The following is a 24,516-nucleotide window of genomic DNA, read 5'->3' as shown; positions in this document are numbered from 1 at the left end:
ATGTGTGCATTTCAGAGAGAGAGAGAGAGAGAGACGAGAGTGACCACGGCACTTTGGAGTATTGCGTCACTAGCTGTCTTTACTTGCGCAGGCATTTTACATGGTGGTCTTTGGCTGTGAGTATGCTTGGTACAGTCTGACTCATGCTTTGCTATCAGAGCAGCGCTTTAATAGCAAACTGTTGAAATAATTGCGTCAAGGACAGCCACACGAGGGTCATGGCTCTTCATCTAACAAGTTGTGAGATATTTGTTATATTGGAACAAAAAAGGAATCCTCATGATAGTAATACGAATAAGGTTAAAAAAACTTTTCAAAAAATCCACTATTTCGACGGAAGCTTCAGTTTTATCTACACAGCCCCGCCAACGCCAACTAGCACCCACTATTATTCAACTTTCTTAATTCACTGGATGTGTAAAACATTTAATTTCCCTGCTACAACTGAGGCTGGGCCTGGAGGAAAGAGGGGAGGAGAGGAGAGGAGCGCAGCGGCACTTAACTGGTTTTGTTATGAGGGTCCGATGTGTTCTCTGGCTGGCGTTGCGGAGCCCCAATCAGGTGCCATTACACCCGCTGTTTGAGAATATCATTGGCTGGTGGGGAAAGGAGCTGTGCGCAAAACCAACCTCGCTGCTCACACTTGCTTTACAGAAGCCGAGCTGTGAACATCATCCGCTTTGAGCGCTTAGGCGCAGTGATTACATCCTCATAGAGAAAGATAGGGAGAAAGTCGTGTTATTCGCCAGGCTTTCTTTAGAAGTTATATTTGTTGCTGATTTCGGTTGTGCATAAATAGGACTTTTTGCGTTCTTTCTCTGCTGGTGTGGAATTTCCTGTTTTGTTTTGTGACTTTTTTTCTGTGAAGAAGGGGCAGTCTGTTCTGTGCAGAGGCTATGAGTTGGCTATGCGTCCTGGCTCCAGCCTGCAATGTTTGCGCTGACGCCAAAACTCACAGACCGGTGCTGAATTGATTAAAACAGAGAAGCTCGGATCAAATGGCTGTGCTTCTCACAGCTGAAACGACACAATGTTCCACTGACCTGAGGCAGAGGAGAGGAATTTCAAAGTCGTGCAGCCTTGTTGCTGTTTATTTCACTGCCCTTTTACGGACAGAGAAAATGGGAAATGCTCATTTCTTGTGAGAAGAGGGAATAACATTTATTTTTTTCCGTTTTGAAGTGCACTTGGACAGAGGCAGAGGAGATGATTTGGTTAATATTCCTGCTCTCCACTCTGGATGGAGCTGCCTCTCAGCTACGCTACACGGTGCCAGAGGAGCAGGAACCGGGCTCTGTGGTTGGGAATATTGCAGAGGATTTGGGGCTGGACATTACCAAACTTTCCGCTCGCCACTTTCAGACTGTGCCTAGTTCACGGACACCTTATCTGGAGGTGAACTTAGAGAACGGTGCGCTCGTGGTGAAGGAAAAAATTGACCGGGAACAAATTTGTAAGCAGACCACCCAGTGCCTATTGCACCTGGAGGTGTTTCTGGAAAATCCATTGGAGCTCTTTCGCGTGGAGATTGAGGTGATGGATATCAACGACAATCCACCCAGATTTCCTGAAACAGACATTTCTGTGGAAATCTCGGAAAGCGCTATTCCCGGGACCCGTTTCCCGGTGGAGAACGCCTTCGACCCTGACGTTGGCACAAACGCGCTCAGTACATATGCCATAACGAATAACAACTATTTTTACCTTGACGTGCAAACACAGAGCGACGGGAACAAGTTTGCGGAGCTGGTATTGGAGAAACCGCTGGACAGAGAGCAGCAGGCAGTGCACCGCTATGTGCTGACGGCTGTGGATGGGGGCATCCCGCAGCGGACCGGGACAGCTCTCTTGGTCGTTAAAGTTCTGGACTCTAACGACAACGCGCCCACGTTTGACCAGTCCGTGTACACGGTTAATCTGCGGGAAAACTCACCCGTGGGCACTCTCGTGATTCAGCTCAATGCTACTGATGTTGATGAGGGACAAAACGGAGAGATCGTTTATTCTTTCAGCAATCATAACACACCGCGGATAAAGGAATTATTCAACATTGATGCCAGAACAGGTAGGATAGAGGTAGCGGGTGAGGTGGACTATGAAGAGAGTGTCACGCACCAGATCTATGTTCAGGCTAAAGATCTGGGAGCTAATGCGGTCCCCGCGCACTGCAAAGTGCTTGTCAAACTCGTGGACGTGAACGACAACACACCAGAGATCGGTTTCAGCACTGTGACTGAATCTGTGAGCGAGCAGGACGCCCCGGGCACCGTGATCGCACTTTTTAGCGTCTCGGACAGGGATTCTGATGAGAATGGACAAATGAGCTGTGAAATTTTAGGGGATGTTCCTTTTAAGCTGAAATCTTCCTTTAAAAACTATTACACCATTGTGACAGACGGACCGTTGGACAGGGAGAACACAGATTCATACACCATAACCGTGGTGGCTAAAGACAAAGGTCAGCCTTCCCTGGCTACCAGCAAGTCAATTAAAGTGCACGTCTCCGACGAGAATGACAACGCGCCCCGATTTACGCAGGCTGTTTATGATGTATATGTGACTGAGAATAACGTGCCCGGTGCTTTCATTCACGCCGTGAGCGCTTTGGACCCCGATGTAGGACAAAATGCTCTTATAACCTACTCCATATTGGAGTGTGACATACAGGGCATGTCCGTGGACACATATGTGTCAATAAATCAGGACACTGGCTACCTTTACGCACTACGCTCTTTTGATTACGAGCAGCTGAAGGAGTTCAGTTTCATGGTCCAGGCTAAGGACTCAGGTGCTCCCGAGCTCTTCTCTAACGCTACTGTAAATGTGATCATAGTTGACCAAAATGACAACGCTCCTACTGTGATAGCCCCTATCGGCAAAAACGGCACAGCCAAAGAGCACCTGCCACGCTCTGCGGAACCAGGCTATCTAGTGACGCGCATTGTGGCCATGGATGCAGATGATGGAGAGAACGCACGCCTGTCATATAGCATCCTACGGGGCAACGAGATGGGAATGTTCCGCATGGACTGGAGGACAGGGGAACTACGAACAGCCCGCAGGATATCTCCCAAACGGGATCCCCAGGGCTACTATGACCTGCTGATCGAAGTGAGGGACCACGGGCAGCCACCTCTGTCCTCCTCTGCCAGTGTGAGTGTAATTTTAGTGGACAGCGTGAATGAAGGCCGCGGTGTCGATCGCGGCTCAGCTTCCAAGACAAAAGAGACCTCCCTTGACCTCACCCTAATTCTCATCATTGCCCTGGGCTCTGTTTCTTTTATCTTCCTACTGGCCATGATCGTGCTGGCCGTGCGCTGCCAAAAGGACAAGAAGCTCAACATATACACGTGCCTGCTTGCTGGTGACTGCTGCCTGTGCTGTGGCTCGTGCTGCAGCAGGCAGGCTCGTGGCCGTAAACAGAAAAAACTAAGTAAATCCGACATCATGTTAGTTCAGAGCACCAATGTAACGTCAGGAGTCGGGCCCGTGGGGCAGGTGCCCGTGGAGGAGTCTGGTGTAGGCGGCGTAGGAGGGGGGTTCGGCTCCCACCATCACCAAAACCAGAATTCCTACTGCTACCAGGTGTGTCTGACACCGGAATCTGCCAAAACGGATCTGATGTTTCTGAAACCATGCAGCCCCTCTCGCAGCACTGACACAGATCACACCAACCCCTGCGGCGCCATAGTCACTGGTTACAGTGACCAACAGCCGGACATCATATCTAATGGCAGTATCCTGTCTAATGAGGTAAGAGAGGCCTGAATCAGCATTAGCAGTCTCTCTGGGCTACATTTTGAGCTGCATCAAAAGAGCACAAAACCCCAATTTCAACAGTTAACCCAGTTGTTAGGCATGGCAAGCTGTTCTAATGTCAAACTCTCTCAAAAGACTTATAAAGGAATGTGCCATTGGCTGTTGTGCTTAGTGGCCTTTAACCGCTGTCATGCTTAATGGTGATTGGACATGTCAGTTTTTAAATCTGGTAGTCCTTTTTTTTTTTTTTTTTTTTTTTTTTTTTTTTTTTGGTAACAGATTGCTGTTAGATCACCCTTTACGTCGTGCGAAGAAGTTGAGTGCGCCAGATATTTTTCTTTACTTGCCAATTTCTTTAGACCACCAAGTTGAAAAACGTGTTTTATTTAATGTTTATTCTTTATTCAGTAAAAACGATTTAATTTGACGCACATATTAACCAGTTCCCACTTAAGGGCCAACAGTGTAATTTGTGAATTTTACAAAAGTATTTTAATAATTAATGAATTTTAGGCTACACGTTGGAGAGTTGTGGAACTTATATTGGTCATTCAAACGAATGTATTTTTTTTAAATTACACAGAAGGGAGTATGTAATCAATAAAGCACTATAATGTGCAAAAAAAAATCGCCCGGAGAGCGTTTCGCTCTGCTGGTTTAGCAACGCCAGAATCTTTCCCTAACAGTGGATCTTTTAAAAAATAAATAAACAAAATACTGCACATGTCCCCAGGAGGTTATAAAGTTTGCGTGGCAAATATAAGAATCTATATACCAGCGGCTTCAATAGACTTGATGTGCTCAGTCTGTGCGTTCTGCCAGCGGAGCTGTGGAGTTGGGGCTTTTTGTTGATTGCGGTTTGGCTGGACTGGAGCCAGACAGCCAGTCACAGCCTTGCCTTTTCTGTGCGTTAAGTATTCCGTGCACAACCCAGCACGGCAGCACGGTGAACAAAGGTTGTTCAGTTTCAGCATCGCGCGGCTCAATCATTTACGCATTCAATCGCCTCCCTAACCTACTCTCCCCTACTCTCGTCTCCTCTCGCCCACTCACTCACCAAGTGGATGCGCGCACCGTCGGTACCCCGCCTCACATAGCCACAACTTATTCTACACAGTTACACGTTGACATCAAGTGTATCCATATATGTTTTTAAATGCTTCTCTTATTTTGAAACATATGTCTCTCTCCTCTGTTTATTCGGCATCACATGTGACCAATGTTGTCTGTGGGTTTTCTAGACAAAACACCAACGAGCAGAACTCAGCTATCTTGTGGACAGACCCAGACGTGTCAACAGGTAGTGAAAAGCACACATTTAGCGACACATGCACAGACACTGAAACATCTCCAAATCACAGAGCCTAAAGAGCCACACACAATCCACCATCAGAAGACCTGTAACATTCAATATGCCTCATGGAGCCACAACCTATTCATATGTCTATAAAAATGAATATTACAACCATCAGTGTGAATCCCATATATTCTGCATCCTTAATTGTGGCTTTGAGAGGCTACACTGTTCCCAGTGTATCCATAACACTCATCTTCAATTTGGCATCAGTCCCATAACTGACGGAGTAGCGTCTATTAAAGCTGTAATGCTGGATTTCATTACATGCCATGTGTAACATCCAATTTAGACTCTTGATGGCCACCGTGACTATATTAATGTGGTGTTGATTTCTGACTCTCCCATTCCTTCTCCTTTCCCTTTTAATCCTGGCTTCTCTCTTCGTCTCCTGCTTCCCTGTCTCAACCTCTCTCCTTCTGCCCTATTACTATTTTCATACCTCAACTCTCTGCCCTCCCCACTGCCTCTTTTAGTTCGGCATTTCAAGAAGCAGATATTGTTAGCTCCAAAGACAGTGGTCACGGTGACAGCGAACAGGGTGACAGTGACCACGATGCCACAAACCGGGGTCATTCAGCCGGTGAGTTACCCCACATAATTACACCAACATATTAGCCCTCACACACCCTACCCTGATCTGTTTCAATAGTGTGTGTTTGTTATTGTGAATGGGATAAAGCTGAATTGTTGGTGCGGACCGGTGACTTTTAATTTCCTTAATTTGAGAGAGTGCGAAGGCCTAGACTCTGAGGTTGCTTGCTGGCACGAACTGGGCCCCAGAGGTGTTGATTACATTTCACAGCCGGGTGAAAAGGAGGGAAATTTGGGGGGAAATCTCTTCTCTTTCTTCCTTCCTTGCATTCCGACTTCTCTCGTTTTAAGTCTGCTGCTGTTTCAGCATGAAGTGGTGCTGAAAGGACAGTAAATGGCACTAAGGCAGTGTGAGGCCTATAGTGCTTTGGTGGCACAAATCAATATCCTCACTGAAGTGAAATGAAAGGCATTAAAGCTAAATTGATATAATGAGAAGCATTTCAATCAGCATTACACTTGGGGTGTTGTAGTACCTTTGATGTATAGATTCTGCTTATCAAAAAATATTAGTACCTTTTGCATTTTTTTTTTTTGTAGCTTTTGCAGCTAAAATAAAGGTAAAATATCAGGATTAGGTAACATTTCCCCACCTACACTCATATTTCAGGTCTGTTTACTCACTCATTTCTCTTTTACACTTTAAAACAATGCAGATTTCTTTAGACATGTCTTTGGGTCTTATCATAAGGCTAGCCTTGTTCTATCTAAAATTCTATTAGGTTTTTACCTGTTTATTGATCAAAGTGGAGTCAGGCAAAAAGTGGAGCAATACAAAATCTCATTTCATATTGAACTGCCCTTTCCTTCTGAGGGATTGTTCCACACGACGCGTGTAAGACCCCTGTCTAGACGGGAGCCAGCCAAATATCATATCAATGCTGAGAATACAAATAGAAAAGATCAGATAGGTGTTGTAGGATAGTGAATGGTCCCTCATTAGGCTCTCCTGTGTTTGACATTGTTAATGAACGAAGCCAAAATAGAGAGCCAGTATGCAGCAGTGGTAGTGTCACTCTCTGCCCTCGCTCATGAAACAGGCTGGGAAGGTCAAACTGTGCGAGACTGAACTACAGAATTGGAAGAAATCCAAAACTCCCTTATTTTTTTATCAGAAAAAACCCTTGTGAAATGATTAATGGGTTTGCTTAAACATACACCTCTTGTTGGAATGCATGTAGCATTTCGCTGTTATTCAAGAATTTTGCCCAATGTTAACCAGCAGATCAGATTAAAAAAAAAAAAAAAGACAACAAGGAACATTGGATGTATAAGTATGTGATATATGTCTCAAGATATCAGAAAGGAATAAGTCCTAACATGATCCTGGACAAGTCTGAGACTGTACTTTATCACTTATTTTATGTGGAAAATTGTCTTGAATTCCTTTGTGACGATTTGCTAGTATAGTTACAGACCTACATTTTTGAATCGGTAACATGTTTCTTCAGCTTTATTTGGCTCCTAGAAACCTCATTTGGCACTGGTCTGGGAGTGTACACAGTTGGTGCTGTACTCTGTATTTCATACCAGGAAACCAACATTTGGTCCGCATGTTGGATTTAGAAGGGAACAGCTTAACACTCCATGGGAGGTAATATCACACGACTGGTATTTTGGAAAGAGGGACATTTGAGTTTCTCAGACTTCTGTAAACAAAACCAGATGGAGTGTGTGTCTGTGTAGGTGTAAAGGTATACCATTGTCTGATTTAATATGTAGGTGTATACATGATACCTGTATTGAATCTGCTTGTGTGTGTGCTGTGTAGAACACAAGGCTCAGTGATGATGTCTGTATTGAAACGGCTTTCTCCTTTGAGATGGTGCTGTGTGAAGCTTAAATGAGATTCAGTTTAAGAGGAAAGCAGTTGGCACTTTGCCATATATATATATATTTTCTCTATATAGGTGTACATACTGCTCATTTGTGTCTCTGTTTTTCTCTGTGTTACTTAATAATATACAGGGACAGGAATGCTGTTGGTTGTCTTATGTGGATTGCGAGCTTCTGTAAGTTTAGTTGTGTTATTATGTGCTGTTTCCTGTATGAGTTTTGTGTTTAGTGCGAGTAGAAAGCCAGACTGCCAAAGCCTGAGCCATGATGACTTTGTACTGACCTGATGTACTTTTATGTGTTTCTTGAGAACCTGTGTTCACAACCATATGTTTGGCTGTGAACACACACACACACACACACACACACACACACACACACACACACACACACACACACACACACACACACACACGCACACACACAAATATGCATATATATTTGTGTGTTTGACATGACTATGCCTAGATAACACTTCATATGCTTGTGTTCTGTGTGTGCATGCGTTTGCCTGACACACACATATTCTTTTCTTGGGTTTGTGGCAGGGTCTCATCCTTCATTCTGTCTCCCCCACACGTTGGCTCTCCGCAACACTCGGCTGATCAGTAATTCATTTCTAGATCCTTTGCATAGCAATTATCAAAGGAGGGTTAGAGGCAAGGTTTCCTCATGGGACCGCACAGCACACTCTCCTTTTTTGTGCACCTCAGAATATTTCAAATCAAGGGAAAACCATTTCCAGTTGGCATATCATCAACTACACCTGCCTTAGCTTTCCGCTCGGCCGCTCGGCTGACACTTTAGAAAATAAGTCTCCTGACGTGGTTTTAAATCAAAAGGACACTGCCTGTGAGCCACCAGATACCTTTAAAAAGTGGGCAAATGGCTTTTTCTCAAAGCAGCGTGTCTGCAGTGAGGCACTGGTTCATCAACAGCTGAAGCACTATTGACTGACTGCCACACCTTTTATAGCCCAAGACTTCTTTTTCCCAAATTATACACTGCTCTCCCATCATCTAAATTGGAGGTGACAACAGGAGTGAGTGAACGTAAGAAAAAAAGGTGACACTTAAGAGAGGATAAAATATTCATCAGGAAAAAAAAATTGGCTTCACAGAAACATTCGATCAGCTGTGGAAGACTGCGTGACGGGTGGGAGACTGGAAATGATCATTATCATGACGTTTGTTATGGTGAGAACAACAGCCGTGACAAATGAGACAATTAAATCACTGTGGCAACGGTGTATTAGATGGCTGATTATGAATTAGTGGCGGCCACAGTGTTGCAGTTTCCCATGTCAGTAAGCTGTCAGAGGAATTTAGCACACAGTGTTTTGATACCACCTTCTCTCATTGTCCCAGACACTAAAGGGCAAATGGTTTGCATAGAAATATAGATTTATGCCAAAAGAATGTCATAAACAAACAAATGCAATCTGTGAGATGATTAAGAGAACATCTCAAGTTTTCGTTTAAAAGCTTGCATAAAGGAAACTCGAACGAAAAGGAGTTGAGGGGAAGAAAATACACAAATGCATTCGGAAGACATTTCCTTTGCTTAGGTGAAAATGACAAACAAAAGGCAAACAGTCATAACCGAAAAGCTTTCACTCATGAAAACCTTTTCAAGTCCGTAGTTAAAATAGTAACACCAGACAAAGGCTGCAACTAACAATTATTGTGTCATCAGTTGGCCGTGCATCATGTTTTTCATCATTTATTTAGTTTAATTTCTGACTGAAATCATTTCAAAGCTCTAAATGGTTTAATGCCTAAAAATATTGTTACATAATTGCTTGTTTGTCTTGACCACCAGTCCAAAGGATATGTAGTTTACTATCGTATAAAACAAGCAACAACACTGGAATCAGCAAATGTTTAGCAATTTTTTGCTTAAAATCACTGCTCTTAAGGAACGGCTATTTTAACAAGAAACAATGACAGCAGAATACTTTCGTAAATGTGCAACCTCTGAACGAAGATGGCATGATGGAAGTTTGGTGAACTCATTGTGTAGATCCACACTTATTGCCTTTGAATTGGAAGAATTTGAAAAGAGCTCGCTGCAAAATCTTCTGCAGGAAACAGAATGAAAAAAATAAACATTTTCTCATTAAAAAATTACTTTGCATTCTACCTGAAATAGGCAGACATGGCATCTCTTCTACTAACACGACTCATTTGTTGAATTCAAAAATAGTCAATACAAATCAGAGCAGAGAAAGATAAAAGAGAATTCTGGCAATCAGTTTGATTAACTAATTGACGAGATTGCTCAGATTCCTGCAAGATGTCTTTCTTATCTCTGTGGAAGCACTTAAACAGTTTCCATTTTGAATGACCTCTTTGTAACATGGCTAAGGTAGATGGAAGAGGATTCTCTGTGTGAAAAAGAAACCACAATAGGAACATGTCCTGCAGTGATTACTAATACACTCAAACAACTTTAGCACCTTGATGAATACCCTCTTCAGTATAAATAGGGTATAGCTTTTGAATAAACTGAATGTGTTTTTAACCCTGAAGTGATTGAAAAAAGAGGACACAAGTATGGCTGTAGTGCCTGTACATGGACATACCTTGAATCTGTTAAAAACTCAAGATTAAAAGTGAAAGAGTATTGTATTCTTTTTTCCTCACATGAGGCCTTGAAAATTTCGAAGTAAAAGGTAAGGCCGTAAGACTATTTGCAAACTCTGGGGGAGTCATAAACATGCTTTGGCCATTTTCTCTCCAGAAAATGAATGTCACTGAACATCTGGTCTAGCTTGCCTGAATAAACCTATTAAAAAAAGAGTAGGACGTCACGATACATAGATTAGGTAAAATATTAGAAACAACAGTCTCTGAGTGCAATTTTATAATAACATCTGAAGGCCAGAAATAAGAAAAGAAAAGCTAAGTAGTAATAAATCAAAATTTTGTAGAACGATGCTGTCAGAAGTTCTTTTGTCAAAGAACTGTACACTGTAATTCTTGGCATTCAACAAAGGTCCAAATCATACAAACTGTCCCTTTGCACTTAATCAAGCAGTGACTGTTACAGGAGGGGCCATCTTGGCTCTCCATCCCAGCGTAGTTGCTGCCTAACAAACATTGAAAATGGTAGCTAGGAACATTCTTTTCTGTCTGTCATTACGTCTAGAATTGTGAGAGCCATCTTGTTCTGTTTTGGCCCTGGGAGGTCTCTGGTTTACTCATCACAGCCTCTCTGGCCAACTCATGTAAGGAAGCTCTGCTACTCCCCTGCCGTACGCTGCTGCTGTCCAAATATTGATGTTTTGTGTCTGTATTCTCTCTGGAGCAGTGGAGGACAAGATGAAAAACAGAGGTATGGATAGAAGACACCCTCCACCTGGGGGAACAGGAGTGCTCTTTTTTTAAGGGTGGAGAAAACAAAATAAGGAGAGAAAAAGCAACAGGCAAGGAGAGGAAAGAAGGAGAATTACATGTGACAGAAAATAATGAGAGACAGAGGACGAAAAGAAAGAAACTCATAGGGACTAATAGAGAATGAGAGACTGCAAATCTAAGTGTAAACCCACAAAATGAATTCAAACTAGAGGCTCGTGTTTTCCTGAGAAATTGTTTTCCTTCATTTCCCTGCTCGCTGTTGCTGGATGTATGTCAGACAGCGCAATTAGTCAAATCACACCAACAAGGGATTTCAGAAACATGCAGAGTTGTAATGGGGGGGAAAAGGAAAAGAAAAAAGAACAGAAGTGCTGATTGCTTATTAGCAAGTAGATCAGGTTTTTATTGTGTAGCATCGTTTACATTGTCTCCTGCATGTGCATGTGAGAGTGCGTATGTGTGTTCTTCCTGCCTGATGAGGTCACAATGAGAGATAGGGCTGCTGGCAGGGCCTGTCATTGCCAGTCACTGTTTTGGTTGTTGTTTTTCTTCTTGCCTGAGGAGGAAAAGGTGCTTCACGGGGATCAACAGCTACTTGGTGTCATGTATGCATGCCCTGTCTGTTTGCTCGTGTAAATTTACATATCTCTGTATTAATGGAGTATTTCAAGCATGTATGTGTGTTTGCAAACATATATGTTCACGTTGTCAGTTTTTCAAGAGTGAGTTGGCAGGCAAAAAATCACTGAGCATTTCGGAAGCTGTAACACGACTTTCAGCCTGATATATGGTAAACAGTGCAGAGCAGACTATATTTTTACATCCTCTCCAGAGTACAGTGCGAACTGAGAAATGAGAAATACGGAACAAACAAACCTTTTCTCTTATAATCCTTCAGTGTTAACTTTTTATTGGTATGCAGGTGTGGGTACCATGTGGTTTCTGCCAAATATATGTCTGGTTTATGCACCTGTGCTTCAGTCTTCCTGCTCGTTTGTTTATACATTTAAGAATGTATATATGTATGCATTATGACACCCAATTTCTTTATCCACACAATACCTCAGAAATGACAGGAAGTGGCCTGAGGTCAACGCCCTTCACGTGTGAGAAGAGACATTTCTGAATAGTCCACCAAAAGGTTAAAGGGCAAATATAAAAGTGGGAATTAACAGAAATACCATAATTTATATGCACCCAGCCTTTAAAGACACCATAAATATACATTAGTTCTTGGGGTGAATTGGAGGGTAAATTGAAGTAAACGCCACTCAAAAATGGAATCAGCATTACAAATATCTCCTGGAGCAGCTTTTCCTGGACTAGTCCTGATGGAATTGAGAGATTTTTCATTTTCTTCTCCATCGGATCGGTTTGTGCTGCCACTGAGCCACATCCCTTCTATGATAAAAAACAAATGCACCCTTTGGCAGCAAAAACCTGTGACTTGTGCTTACTCATGGGGCAATCAAACCAGACAGTGTATACAAACTAAAAACATATCTCATGACTTTAAATCTTTCGTAACCAAACAAAATATGTAAGGTAAAATACTAAACAAAGAACTTGTCAGCTCTAACACATATCTATTTTAAACTATTTAAACTCAGATAAGGCAGCTGCTCCACACAGCCTTGAATAATTAGAATTAGAAAAGTGGCATCTGAATGAATGTTTAAAAAATATTTGTGAAATAGGGTTGAAGCACATAAAAGCTAATGTTTAATTGGACATTTGTAATGCTGTTTCTGGTAAATCAAAGCCAGCCTCCAACTCAGCCCACCTCTCTCTAGCCCTTTTCCCATCTCCATCTGTAAGGTTTGGGTCTCCCTTGTCTTTTCTGGCCATTGCTCTTTCCATCTGTGATTGCCCAGGTTTCCCCTCTCGTTCCTTATGGTTCCTGCAGTCTTGCCGTTTCACCCGCCTGCTGTCTCTTTTTCTGAAATCTGTGAGTCCCCCCAGTCTGTTTGGCCCTTGTTGTCTCTAGCTCTCTGGTCACTGCACAGTCTTGTGCCTCTCTCGCTCCCCATGAGGCATGAATTAGCAAGATTAGATCCACACGACGCGCACAAATAGAAGGAAATGGGATCTGTTGTAGTGGTAGTTCTGACAATATAAAGACTGATATTGCTGTGTTATTTACATGTGCAGTGGTCAATATTTACTATTAAAATAACTGGCGATGTATAACACAACAGAGTCAAAACTACAATAATGTTTTTGTTGTATGTTTAATAATTTGCATCGAATTAGATTTAATTAATTTTAAGGTTATTTCGAAATACGTAACCGTTTACTGGCTGTTCTCATCTCATCATTTTTTAGCCTTTTTCCCCGTCTTCAGTATTTTCAAGGATTACCTTAGTTGCAGTTCAATAAATAAATACATAAATAAATAAATGCATCCATAAACAGTGAAACCAGTTATCCCACTTAACATAAAAATGATAGACAAAAAAATCCTACCTAAATCTCAGCTTTATTATTAATGCATTAAGCCTACATAATACTTTCCAGATGATGAAAGATACTGTATTCTGTCTCCACAACAAGGGATTCAGCTTTATTGCATTATTTGTGCACTTAAGATTTAGTCTAGCATTGTTCAGAAGAACATTAACTAGAACTACAATTAATTTATTTTAATTTGATAAACATGAGAAGGAGGTACAAGTGCTTTTTTGCCTTGACTAACATCTGCAAGTATGCATATAGCCTGCGAGGTCACCAAAATAAGTTCAGAAAGTGCGGGTTGTACCTTTTGTTGCTGATGATTGCTCAGATCATTATATTGAACACATGGAAACAGGGCCACTTCATTTTGTTTATTTGTTTATTTATTTGTAAATTGTCATGATACTGAAATATAACAAACAGCAAAGCAGTTGCAATCTACCAGACAGAACAAACAAAACTTAACTAACAATATGAACCTTATGGATACTTTCTTCTGTACTCAGTTCTCGTCTTTTAGAAAAGAATGTATAGGTTCAAATGATCTGTAATCCATGACAGGTTGTGGAAATGGCAGAAAAAAAACATGCTCTGTAGATGGCAGATAATATTAACACATTTATTCGTTGACATGACTGCACTGATCACTAGTGACTATACAGACTCTCCCACACACCCCTACCCTCTCAAAAAATATGAAAAGAGTCTAGCTTCTCTGCTTTTTCTCTAACATTATTTTGTTTGTGTGTGTACATGTGTAGTGTTAGTAATGGAGCAATAGAGACACTATCAGTTGAATGGATCAGTAGAATAGATCTGAAACCCACTCAGCCACAGGGAATTATCGCCCACTTTCTTTCCCTTGCTCTTTTTTTCCCTTTCCTTATGAAACAGATCTCTTTCCTCTTCTCACCCAAAACCGATCATCTCCTGCTTCTATCGCGTCATTTGAAGGCTTTCCTAAACCATCCAGATTTCACTGGAGAGCCAGGAAAACTACAATCCACTATGCACATGAGCACACACACACTCTGACACAGAGACAGTTTAATTAACACAACTGGTACTTCTTTCATGCTTGGGGTTTATGCGTGAGTGTGTTTGACATTCTATTATATCATTTCAGATGTTGATTTGATCTTTTTTATGTGGTCTTTTGTTTTTGGCAGAAGCTGTGTGCCAATTACACACTTTGTCGGTTGGTATAGGGATGATTGACATTAGAGTGTGGTTATGTAGCCAGTGACTATTTTGTTGGTTTTGTGGCACATTTCTTAACATAATTATCGTTTTTTGTGTACAGACGTAGGAATATAGATTCGCATTTTGTCTCCTGGTGTTTCAAAATCAATTGTGAGACTGAGGATGTTGATGTCGGGGGGGGGGGGGGTTGAAATGTTTTCTCAACACCACATCACTTTGATTGCACATTTCATTCGGAATGAATGGGGTGAGGAAGAAAACAAACAATTCGCTTCATCAATGTTGGCCTTGTCTCTTTGATGAATAGCTTTTGCAGCACTTTTTCTGCTTGCGACATTGGCAAATGATTGCTAACTTGTGTTCTCTCTTCTTCTTTCACTCATCTCTCCCTCCATCTCCCCTTTCCACTCCAAATATTTATACTGCTTCTTTTATCATGACCCCATTCCTTTTTTCTTACTTATTGTCCTCCATCAACATTTCTGGCTTTCCATTTGTGCTTTCTTCATTTGCACTTGGCATCCTCTCTCTGAATACTCTCTATAGGCACTGACCTGTTCTCCAACTGTACAGAAGAGTGCAAGGCCCTGGGTCACTCTGACCGCTGCTGGATGCCATCCTTTGTGCCATCAGATGGGCGTCAGGGGCCGGACTACCGTAGCAATCTGCATGTCCCCGGCATGGATGCCACACTGCCCGACACTGAGGTACCCTCCTCTGTCAACCTCTCCGACCAACTCACCATGACCTCGTCCACTGCCTCGTCCAACGATAGGTCATTCTCCACCTTTGGCAAGGACGGCCAAAGGTCACAGTCACACCACAGCCTTCACCATCATCTCCATCAGCAGCAACAGCAGTACAGCTCCAGCACGCTAGAGAGGAAAGAGTATGATAGGGGGACCCTACCATACAAACCCACCTTTCTCTGTGAGTATCAGTATGAAAGGTCCCTGGGACCCTATGACTTTGGTCTGGTCCAGTACAGATACTAAAGGAGGGGACAATGAATCTGCCTCTTGATTCTGATCTGGACTTTTTTAATGATGTTCATCAACTTTTATTTCTTCTTTTATTAAGGAGTTTAAAATTACGGCTTTATCTTTTGTTATATCGTTCTGTTAAGTTTTTTGATTTTGTTTTTTTTTTTGTAAATTATCATTAATTTTATCAATTGTAAAATGTAAACTATTTCTAACTGTCCTTCTCCAAAAGACACTTAAATTTTTAATCAACCTCACCCTAACCCTAAATGCTGCTTGTAATTATGTGACTTATTCTAAAGTAATAATAAAAAAATGAATTGGACTTGTGTTAATTTGCTGTTGCCCCTTTCTTTTTCCTTTTTTCCAAATTCTCCCCTCAAAATCCTTTTTATCTGATGCTCATATAAGTAAAGGTTGTCAAAACAAGCACACGTCATGTTTCCACATATCTACATTGTGTGATTGGAGCATGCAAAGAGAAAACAAAAGACAGATCATCTCATGATGTAGAGGACATCTTTTTCCATTTGCTCAACATTGGTTTTGCTCGAGCATGATGACTTCCTTACTGAATAGCTCAAAAGGTGAAACACAACCCACGCTGCTGCTTCTTCTTCACAAGGACTGAAGTCCATTTTGTTCTACAAAGGAACTGTTGAGTATCTATACTTGCTTGCTTGTGGATCAATACATGACATAAATAAGAGTGGGTGAGATGGGCTGTCAACAATGAGGTCAAAATATTTCAGTTGGCAATGTCACGTACACAAGTTTTCTGCAAGAAGGCAGGAAACTATTGCAGTATAAAGTAAGTTTAATTTGGCAAAAGAAACATATTGATAATCACTGAACCACTAAAATTGAGACTTCAGTTTCCAGTTTGCATTTCTAAGGAAAGCAAGGGGAAAAAAAAGATGGCTGGACACTTCTTAGCACCTTCAATTGCTTTCCAGGCTCCCACATTACATGAATATTCTATTAGCTCTAAGAGTAGAGAATGGATTTGATATACACATTCAGTAGAGAAGTCATTTCCAGTCAAGTCACCATCATGTTAACCACCACCCTCCATGATACTGCATGCTGACTGTGGGCTGTCTCTCAGGTAAACGATGAGCACCATAACCTGCTTTTTTCTTGTTTGTGACTTAACAGAGGCAAGCAATCTTCTTCTTGCACATCAGGTCTGTGTGAAAAATAATTGGTATTTAGCCTTTAGGTGCTAGAGCTTGTTTTGCTCCAAATATAGCTGCCTGTGTGTCTGCTCATCTCGTCTGCCTTGCAGGGTTAGGATAAATGTGCTCCATATTCGCTCAGTCCAAAACTCACAACTTTATTTTATTTCAATTTACTTTTTTGATGTTACCTCCATTTTTTCTTATCAGTTGAAATAAATGGACCCGCTGTGCCACAGCAAAGGTTTTGCTGTTCATCATTCTGTAAGAAAATAGGCTATCAGAATAGTCCCAGAAGCTGAGACTTTATTAAACAATAGGCAATATATTCTACTTTTAAAAATAGCATCTTATGCTGCTATGGCAATACTCTGATCACCAGGGTTGTCTTGATAAAGTATTTATAAATGTTTAATGATCCATTTATAGATAATTAATGAATCAATTAGTGCTCTGTGTATTTTCTACGCATGCATCATGTAGCCACCAAATTTTGGAGCATTTATCTTCACTGATAGACATGTTTTTACCCAATTCCCAAATTAGTTTTACAATTATGCTGTGAGAACCAGCCTCTAGGGTGTATAAATAACTTCACAGAGAGTCCTTTGTGGCACGTATCCTTCAAGAGATAGTATTTCGAGCCGCCTGTGTCACTAAAAAGCCTCGAGGGAAAGGGTGTCATTTGTCTTAACGAGTGTGTTCTCTGTCTTTTCAGCCCGCAAAAGGATTTGCTAGCTCATTCCATGTGGATCTGTCGGAGACAGCGTGAATTCCTTTACTAGACCACCAACACTGATGCTGGAGACAGCGAAATAAAACTAAACAAACGGCAACCTGGACAACAGCAACCTTGGTTAAACTTCATTATCTTGGGTGGCGAACTGTAACGAAGCCTTGGCTGTGTCTGCTGAGGGAGGAAAGGAGAAATAAAAACTGAGTAGCTGTAAACCTCTAGATATCAAAAGAGCAATCCAAGGCCTTATTTCTCTCAGCAGGACTGAGACCGGGGCCGAAACTCTTGACCATGTGAAAATTACAATGTCATCAGCAGACAGAGGAAAGGAACTGAAACAAACAGAGGAATACAAATCATGTGTGATGATGAGGGAACGGTTAAGTCAAGAAGGTGTTTTTGTTGACTGAAGAGTTAGCCTCTAGAAATTTGTGTGTGCCTGTTTACATAAAGAAAAAAAAACAAAAGAAAAAAAAACAAATGTTTCTGTACAAACTTCAACCAACGTCACACGGAACCCTTTAGCTATTTCTATGGTCACCACTAAGCCAGCTGTACAGAGACTGTGTTGCGGGAAGGAGACAAACTGCCAGAGTGAAAGTGAGAGACAATTAGAGGAGAGAGAGAGAGAGAGAGCAGATGTTGTACAGGTATGAAAAAAAATCATGGTAAAGAGGGGCAAGCAGAGAAAATGTGAAGTATTATAAATTCTGTATCTCTGGTTTTTAACTTGACTGTCTTTATATAACTTCTCTTTTTTGTTTCTGTTGTTCTTTCTGTGTGGTTAAAGTGTGCAAACTCTAAAATATTCCAACTTGCAATTACAGACAGGAACATGTGGTCTAGCGCTGAGTTCAATCATCTTTCCAGATAAGCCACTTCAGGAAGGAGCTCTGAACAAAAGTACTGCATAGAAAAAGAAGCTCATTAGCCTCATGTTCAGTTTATCTATATAAGAAAAACCACACACACGTACACACACGCACACACATACACACACAAATGAATGTTCTCATTTCTGAAGTAGTAACAGTTCTGATGTTCCTTCCTGAGCTGACTGACTGCAGAGAAAGTAAAATTTCCTTTGATGAGGGTGTGGTTCCCTTGATGCCATTGGCCTATACATAAACAATCAGACACATTCAGTGGTTTTTATCATGTGTGCAAAGTGTTTACTGTGCTATTTTAAAAGCTTATAAATGAATATAAATCTATATATATAACTATATATATATATACGCATACAATATACTTTTTTCTGAAAACTGTGTAACCATTGGTTAGTTTCTACACCTCATATCGTCATTCAATCTAATAAAACCAAGTGCTACAAAATCAAGATGATTAAAGTGAAGGGAGAGTGCTTCAGAAAACCCCTTCACATGAACCAAGAATTAAGTTGATCTTATTTGATTGTTACTTTTCACCACTTACAGGTGCTGGGCCTTGCTGTGTGTAGCAAAGAACCAGTTGAGTTGTTTTGGCCTGTTGTGTATTTTTACTAACAGAACATTTGATCATGTACAGGACAGAGGGCTATCACTGCAAGATATTGAAGGGTTTTGCAATCATACAGGGAAGGCATACACAAATACAGTACATATGAACATCAAAGATGGTGAGGCGCAAAGAATTGCACACACATATACATACACAGACCAAGTGGTGATAAATAAACAGTGTCATTGAAGTTATTTAAAGTGTGTTTTGTTGCATTCATAAATCAGTTAATGTTTACTCAGTTCACCATATCAGTTTAGTTATGGGTGTGCTAACATTTGCTAATTACCCCAAAAAAAGTCTGGCTGAGCTGATGGGAATGCCACAGGTTTTTTACAAGTTGATTTGAAGATGGTGCTGATGAAAAATTAGAGAGCTGCCAAATTCACTGTGCATGTTTGCAGCAGATTTTGTGACAATCTACCCAACAGTCAGAGACATTTAAAAGATTACACAGGTGTCATTAGGATTTCTCCTCTGGGGGATAGTATTGTCTGAATCAAATCCAGGCATAATGAAAGTTGGAAGGATTCAAAGGAAGAGTGCCTCTACCAAATCACACAACAGTGTAGTTGTTGAGATATTTCAGCTTATAAAACTGGCAAAGTCACTCTCATACTTAATAAACCGTAGTCTAGTGTCACTGATATGGTTAAAACCACATTATAAACATTAACAGTAGCGCTTTTATATTTTTATGAAGAATTTTTTTTTTTTTGGTGAACCTGTGAACCATTTGTTCCGCTAAGGCAACGAAACAATTTATAACTTCAAATCTTCACAGCCCACTTCAACTGCTTTGGTGTTGTTTTAAGCACATGGTTTTTCGTTTTAAAAAATGCATAGCTCTATCCCAAAAGATGTCTTGGATTTTCAAGAAGTAATCACCATGGTTTTGCTCTACTTTCCCCATTCCCTGACCTCAATAGCTTTTCATAAAAAAAAAAAAAAAATCCCTATCCCACCCTTTCACTCCAGTGTGATCTTCACATGGCCTGGCACAAGTTCACAGACACATGAAGAAAAAGAAGAAGAGAAGAAGAGGAGCACTGGAGTCTGAAATCATGAGGGAAACAGCAGTCCCTCACTTGACGTCCTAAAAACAGAGATGATCTGTTTGTGTCTATCACAAGATAGCCCTCATCAAAGAGCAGGGATACATGTGACCAGAGTATGTGACTAATCTGGTGGTTGCCTTCATGAATGAATTGCCTTTGGGGTACTGATCTCACCCAGAAACAATCCAGGGTATGTTTATTTATGAGACTGGAAAATTAGAGGAAAAGGAATGAGAAAAAAAAGAGGTCACAGCTTGGATTAGTCTTAATATGGTAAAATAGGGTAATACGTTGGTATCAACAAGTTTTTTTTTTTTGTTTTTTTTTTAAATCACGGTTTCTCTCCTGTTAACATTGTCCCCAAAATATTCTCATGAGAAATTTGGGTTAACATTATCCCATTAATTTTGAAAGAACTGAAATGGCAAAACTTAAAATTTGTGAGCATTAAAATCTATTGTTTAATATGGTTACTACTGACATCTTCTGACCTTGAAACAATTTCAAGTACGGCATGAATATTTTTCCCTGTAATTACCTCATTATGAAAATTTGATCTGAAAATTATCATCATGCAATCATGCAATTATCATTGCCCCACCATTACCCTGTTGTAACCAAAAAAATTGGGGGCATTACCTTTATTAAATAAAGGTCAGATACGTCCAAAATCTAAATTTGATAGATATGGGATCATACGTAACAGAACCATTTTTAATGCTACATTCTAAACAGATATGCGTGTCATTGGTAAAGAATTTGAGGTATCATTTTGAATCACTTAAGAAAGTAATCCAATTTAATTTGTAAATAACCCAAAGGCTTGAGTCTTTTGTGTTTCTTGACTAGGTTCAGGCTACTGTTTATAGCTGTTACAAATGGCTCTGTCAAGGACAGAAAGAAGCTGTTTTCACAGCTCTGATGACTTCACCAATCATTGCATTAAGTGTTATTGGACTGTCTGATGGTTAACTGTTTAAAAAAGGAAAAGAAAAAACACTGTTGTATTTTAAAATGAATAGTTTTTAAAAATAGAAGTGTTTCCTGATTTATAATGGCTTTAGTTCAGTAAATAAACAACTCTGTCTGCTTAAGTATTACTTATTTAAGTGTTTATTTTAAATGAAAATAAAATGACAATATAGACAAACATCTGGACTTCACCAAGCAGGCTGCATAATCTGAAGGTGGATACTGACATTCTATCAGCGGCTGTAAATTGCAGTGATGTGATTCCTCTTCTTCTTGATGGCAAACAGAGAGAATACAAGTCATGACAACTGATATGTCTTATCCATTTCATCTCCCCATAAAAGGTTGAGTGAGGTGACCAAGCTGTCTGTCTTAGCCACACAGCCTATCCCACATATTTCTCCCCTGGCAGACCTACTTCATTACTCTCGCTAAATAGACTTTCAAGAGACCTCATCAGCCATCATTTACACAGCCTGGTCCAACCACCTTTCACCATGGCCATCTCATCAGACATATACACACCCTGCCGTTCACACATGTATGGCACACCCATGCAGACTTCCTCCTTTGCCTTCTTATCCCTGGCTACCTCATCAGTCTACATGAGCCCACACACACCCTCACAAAAACACTCCCATATCCTTGGGCTCTATTCCCCAGCCACCTCATCAGGCCAGAGCAGACAGCTATTACAGTGTGCGCTTCAATGCCTATTTCTACTCCTATCTCTTTCCTTATCTGTTGGCAGGAGAGGTCTGCAACAACCTACTGACCGGAGACGTAGCCTCGCTGCCCTGTTGACCGGAATGCATTTTGTGAACATTTAGCAGAATGCATTCTAGCTTTTCACACAACAAACTCCATTCAACAGCTGTTCATTTGATTCATTTCACCTCATGTCAGGCAGGGTTGGCATTGTGCTTGCCATCTAGGTCAAATATGTTTCTAGATCATGTCAATAAGATTTCAGCTCACTATAAAGAAATGATTTCATTTCTAATTTGAGCAGAAAAAAACCCCATTTAGAATCAAAAATTTATCCATCAAACTTACTGGTTGCATAATAAATCGTAATAAATTCAAAGATTAATCTTTAATTAAATTACTTATGGAACTTACTGTAAATGTTTTCAAAGTCAGAACAAAGCATTTTTAATTAGATTTCTGTTTAGACAAACAATGATTAATTAATCAGTCAGACTCAGCTCATCAGAAAATGAGGAGTGTGAAAAACAGGCACTCTATTTTCAATCATGCTGTTGTTAGTTTTTCTCAGGTTGTATTAGACACGGAGTCGAGACCCTCTTTTACAAGACTGTAGAAAGACTGTGATAGAAATGTAATTATTTGCTTTTTTCATTACTTTACTTTCTTCTAGGTTGCAGTAGGAGTTGCACATGGTTTGCCTAAAGCTGCAGTACAGTTACAAGGTATTGCTTTTTGATATGGTCACCATGTCAGATTAGGCACAGATTATGCAGTTGTAAATTATTTGCTACAGTTGGCAGAGACAAATGACTACATGTTGTATCTCAAGCAATCATAGCTTCCTGTTTTTCACACCCTACACAATGTATTTGGATAGGAGAAGCCAGGATCCAAATACAAGAAACAAAGATGAAAACAGACAACAGCATCAGTGATACAAGCACGGACAGATGATGGTGGTTTTCGGGGAAAGCACTGAAAGCAAAAAAAAAAAAAGGCAACTCCAGTCCAGATCGTTTGCCAGCTGTCATAAACAATGGCATAGTTCTTTTGGTATTACAAAGGTCTATATCTATTTATTTCTGTGTTGATATATTTGCTTCAAACCTTTTTCGCAAACTTGTTTAAATAATCATTATGTTTTAGGTTTTAACATTGACTCTTGGTCAACATACTGTAATGAAGCAGGCATTTTTATATGTTTATTTTTAAAGCTACACTGATTAATATTTGTTAGAAGACTGATGAATGAGTATATATACCCAAGAAATCCATTTTATCTTACTTAAAAAAAACAAGCACAACAATTATTAGTATGTTCACAAACTGCATCTAGCACAATCACAATCAGTTCTCTGGGTTGTGTCCTTTCAGGACAGAAAAAAAGTAAAACAAACAAAAAGAGTTATGGCCGAGATAACAATTGCTCTGCTTTTCTGTAACACAACAGACACATGGTCACAGGGCCTGGAACGTTTTGCCCTCAGCCACCTTCTCATTCTAAATTCTGGACAGGAAGTAGTGAGTTGGTAACCTGGGGTGACGGAATCAGGCCTCTGACTCACACACCCTGACCTCAAGGGAGGGAACAACCCAGTGAGGACAGAGCTCAGCCTCCAGTGCTAGGCTACTGCAACGTGCCTGACAGAAACAAACAGGCTAACCACAGGAAGAAAAAAAAACAACAACAACACATCACGGAGAGCATTTAAAAAGCCCCCCAATAAATAAATAAATAAATAAATACAAGATGAAAAGAAGGTGGCTTGATGTTCATACTGTACATTAGTGGAACAAGAAATGGCATTCATGTAGAAATATAAGGGGAAGTAAAATATATTAATAGTTGTTGAAATTGAATTTGAAATAAATAGTGTAAATAATGTAAGACATATGAGTAGCAAATGCATCGCTGTATAAGAGAAAACTAACAGGAAGTGCATAAGTGCCAAAAATGCTAAGAAAAAAAGGATGATGCCTACCCTGTCCCCAGCTGTCACAAAACAGCTTAAAACAGTAACAGTAAAATAAAAACAGAATATACCTGACCAGCTAGGGAAAAAAGCAAGAAAGAGCTTGGTCTATAGGAAAGAGAAACTTGAATTGCTGACTCAAAGCCTGGCATTCATTTCAAGGAGATGTGTCAAGCGGAGGGAGAGGGTGTTGCTGAGGGCATAGAGGTCTGCTGTAGGGTGGTGAAACAACAAAGCTAGTAACCTCTAGAGACCAACCTTATCTGACGCCTTGTCTCTCCCCCTCCCCACCTCCCAACCCTGCAGTTGCAGGTGCAGATGCCAAGTGAACATGAGGGCAGGCTTTTATATTTTTTTTCTTTGCAGTCATGCCCCCTCAGAAGAACACCTGGTCCCCACAGAGGAAAGGATAGAATAGGGGGAAGGGTTGATCTGGTGATAACTATCCCCTATGTATGTCTACTTATTTGCCCATTTTTCCCATTTCTTTTCACCTTCCACAAATTCAGGCCCTGTCTCCTCTGCCTCTCTCCCTTCTTCTTTCCTCTCCTGTTCTGCTATCTGGCTCTCAGCTGTCAGACTTAGAAATTGCAGGCGAGACAGGGGTCCTCTGCTGTTGGAGACGTGCAAGAAAAGACAGAGATCTTCAGTCGCACAGTCTGAGTTACATTTGACACACATATAAATGTAACATTTAGACCAGTCCTCACTTGCCAACCTGTGCATCTCTTGTTTTGTGTATGATAAAACAATCAAAAGAAAATGGATATAATCACTACTATTTTAGCTAAAATGACATTTGCTACTTATGAGACTTGCAAGGGCTCTTGATTTTGTCTGCACTCT

At 40.6% G+C, this 24,516-nt stretch overlaps 1 protein-coding gene across 4 annotated transcripts; it reads left to right on the top strand.

The window, feature by feature from the left end:
• Positions 1–614: 614 nt before the first annotated feature.
• pcdh10a (protocadherin 10a) lies at positions 615–19,150 on the top strand. 4 transcript variants are annotated; one of them, XM_026169922.1, is made up of 5 exons: positions 615–3,753; positions 5,001–5,059; positions 5,590–5,696; positions 15,106–15,266; positions 16,701–17,432. In XM_026169922.1, the coding sequence occupies exons 1-5, from the start codon at positions 1,207–1,209 to the stop codon at positions 16,737–16,739; spliced, it is 2,913 nt and encodes a 970-aa protein (XP_026025707.1). In that variant the 5' UTR covers positions 615–1,206; the 3' UTR covers positions 16,740–17,432. The 4 variants fall into 4 exon arrangements, with proteins under 4 accessions (XP_026025707.1, XP_026025706.1, XP_026025704.1 ...); XM_026169921.1 differs by lacking the exon at positions 16,701–17,432 and adding an exon at positions 17,439–19,150 and having other exon boundaries at positions 617–3,753; XM_026169920.1 differs by lacking the exon at positions 16,701–17,432 and adding an exon at positions 17,439–19,150 and having other exon boundaries at positions 620–3,753; positions 15,106–15,489.
• The last annotated feature ends 5,366 nt before the right edge of the window (positions 19,151–24,516 follow it).

Source organism: Astatotilapia calliptera, chromosome 6 (assembly GCF_900246225.1).
Source record: "Astatotilapia calliptera chromosome 6, fAstCal1.2, whole genome shotgun sequence".
In the NCBI taxonomy this organism is placed as follows: domain Eukaryota; kingdom Metazoa; phylum Chordata; class Actinopteri; order Cichliformes; family Cichlidae; genus Astatotilapia; species Astatotilapia calliptera.
The sequence above is the reverse complement of the archived record's forward strand: the minus strand, read 5'-3'. Positions and strand labels throughout refer to the sequence as shown.

Coding starts and splice junctions, on each gene's coding strand:
- pcdh10a (XM_026169919.1), top strand. CDS start 1,207: ATGATTTGGTTAATATTCCTGCTCTCCACTCTGGATGGAGCTGCCTCT. Junction 3,754..5,000: donor GCAGTATCCTGTCTAATGAG/GTAAGAGAGGCC, acceptor TGGGTTTTCTAG/ACAAAACACCAACGAGCAGA. Junction 5,697..15,105: donor AAACCGGGGTCATTCAGCCG/GTGAGTTACCCC, acceptor TACTCTCTATAG/GCACTGACCTGTTCTCCAAC.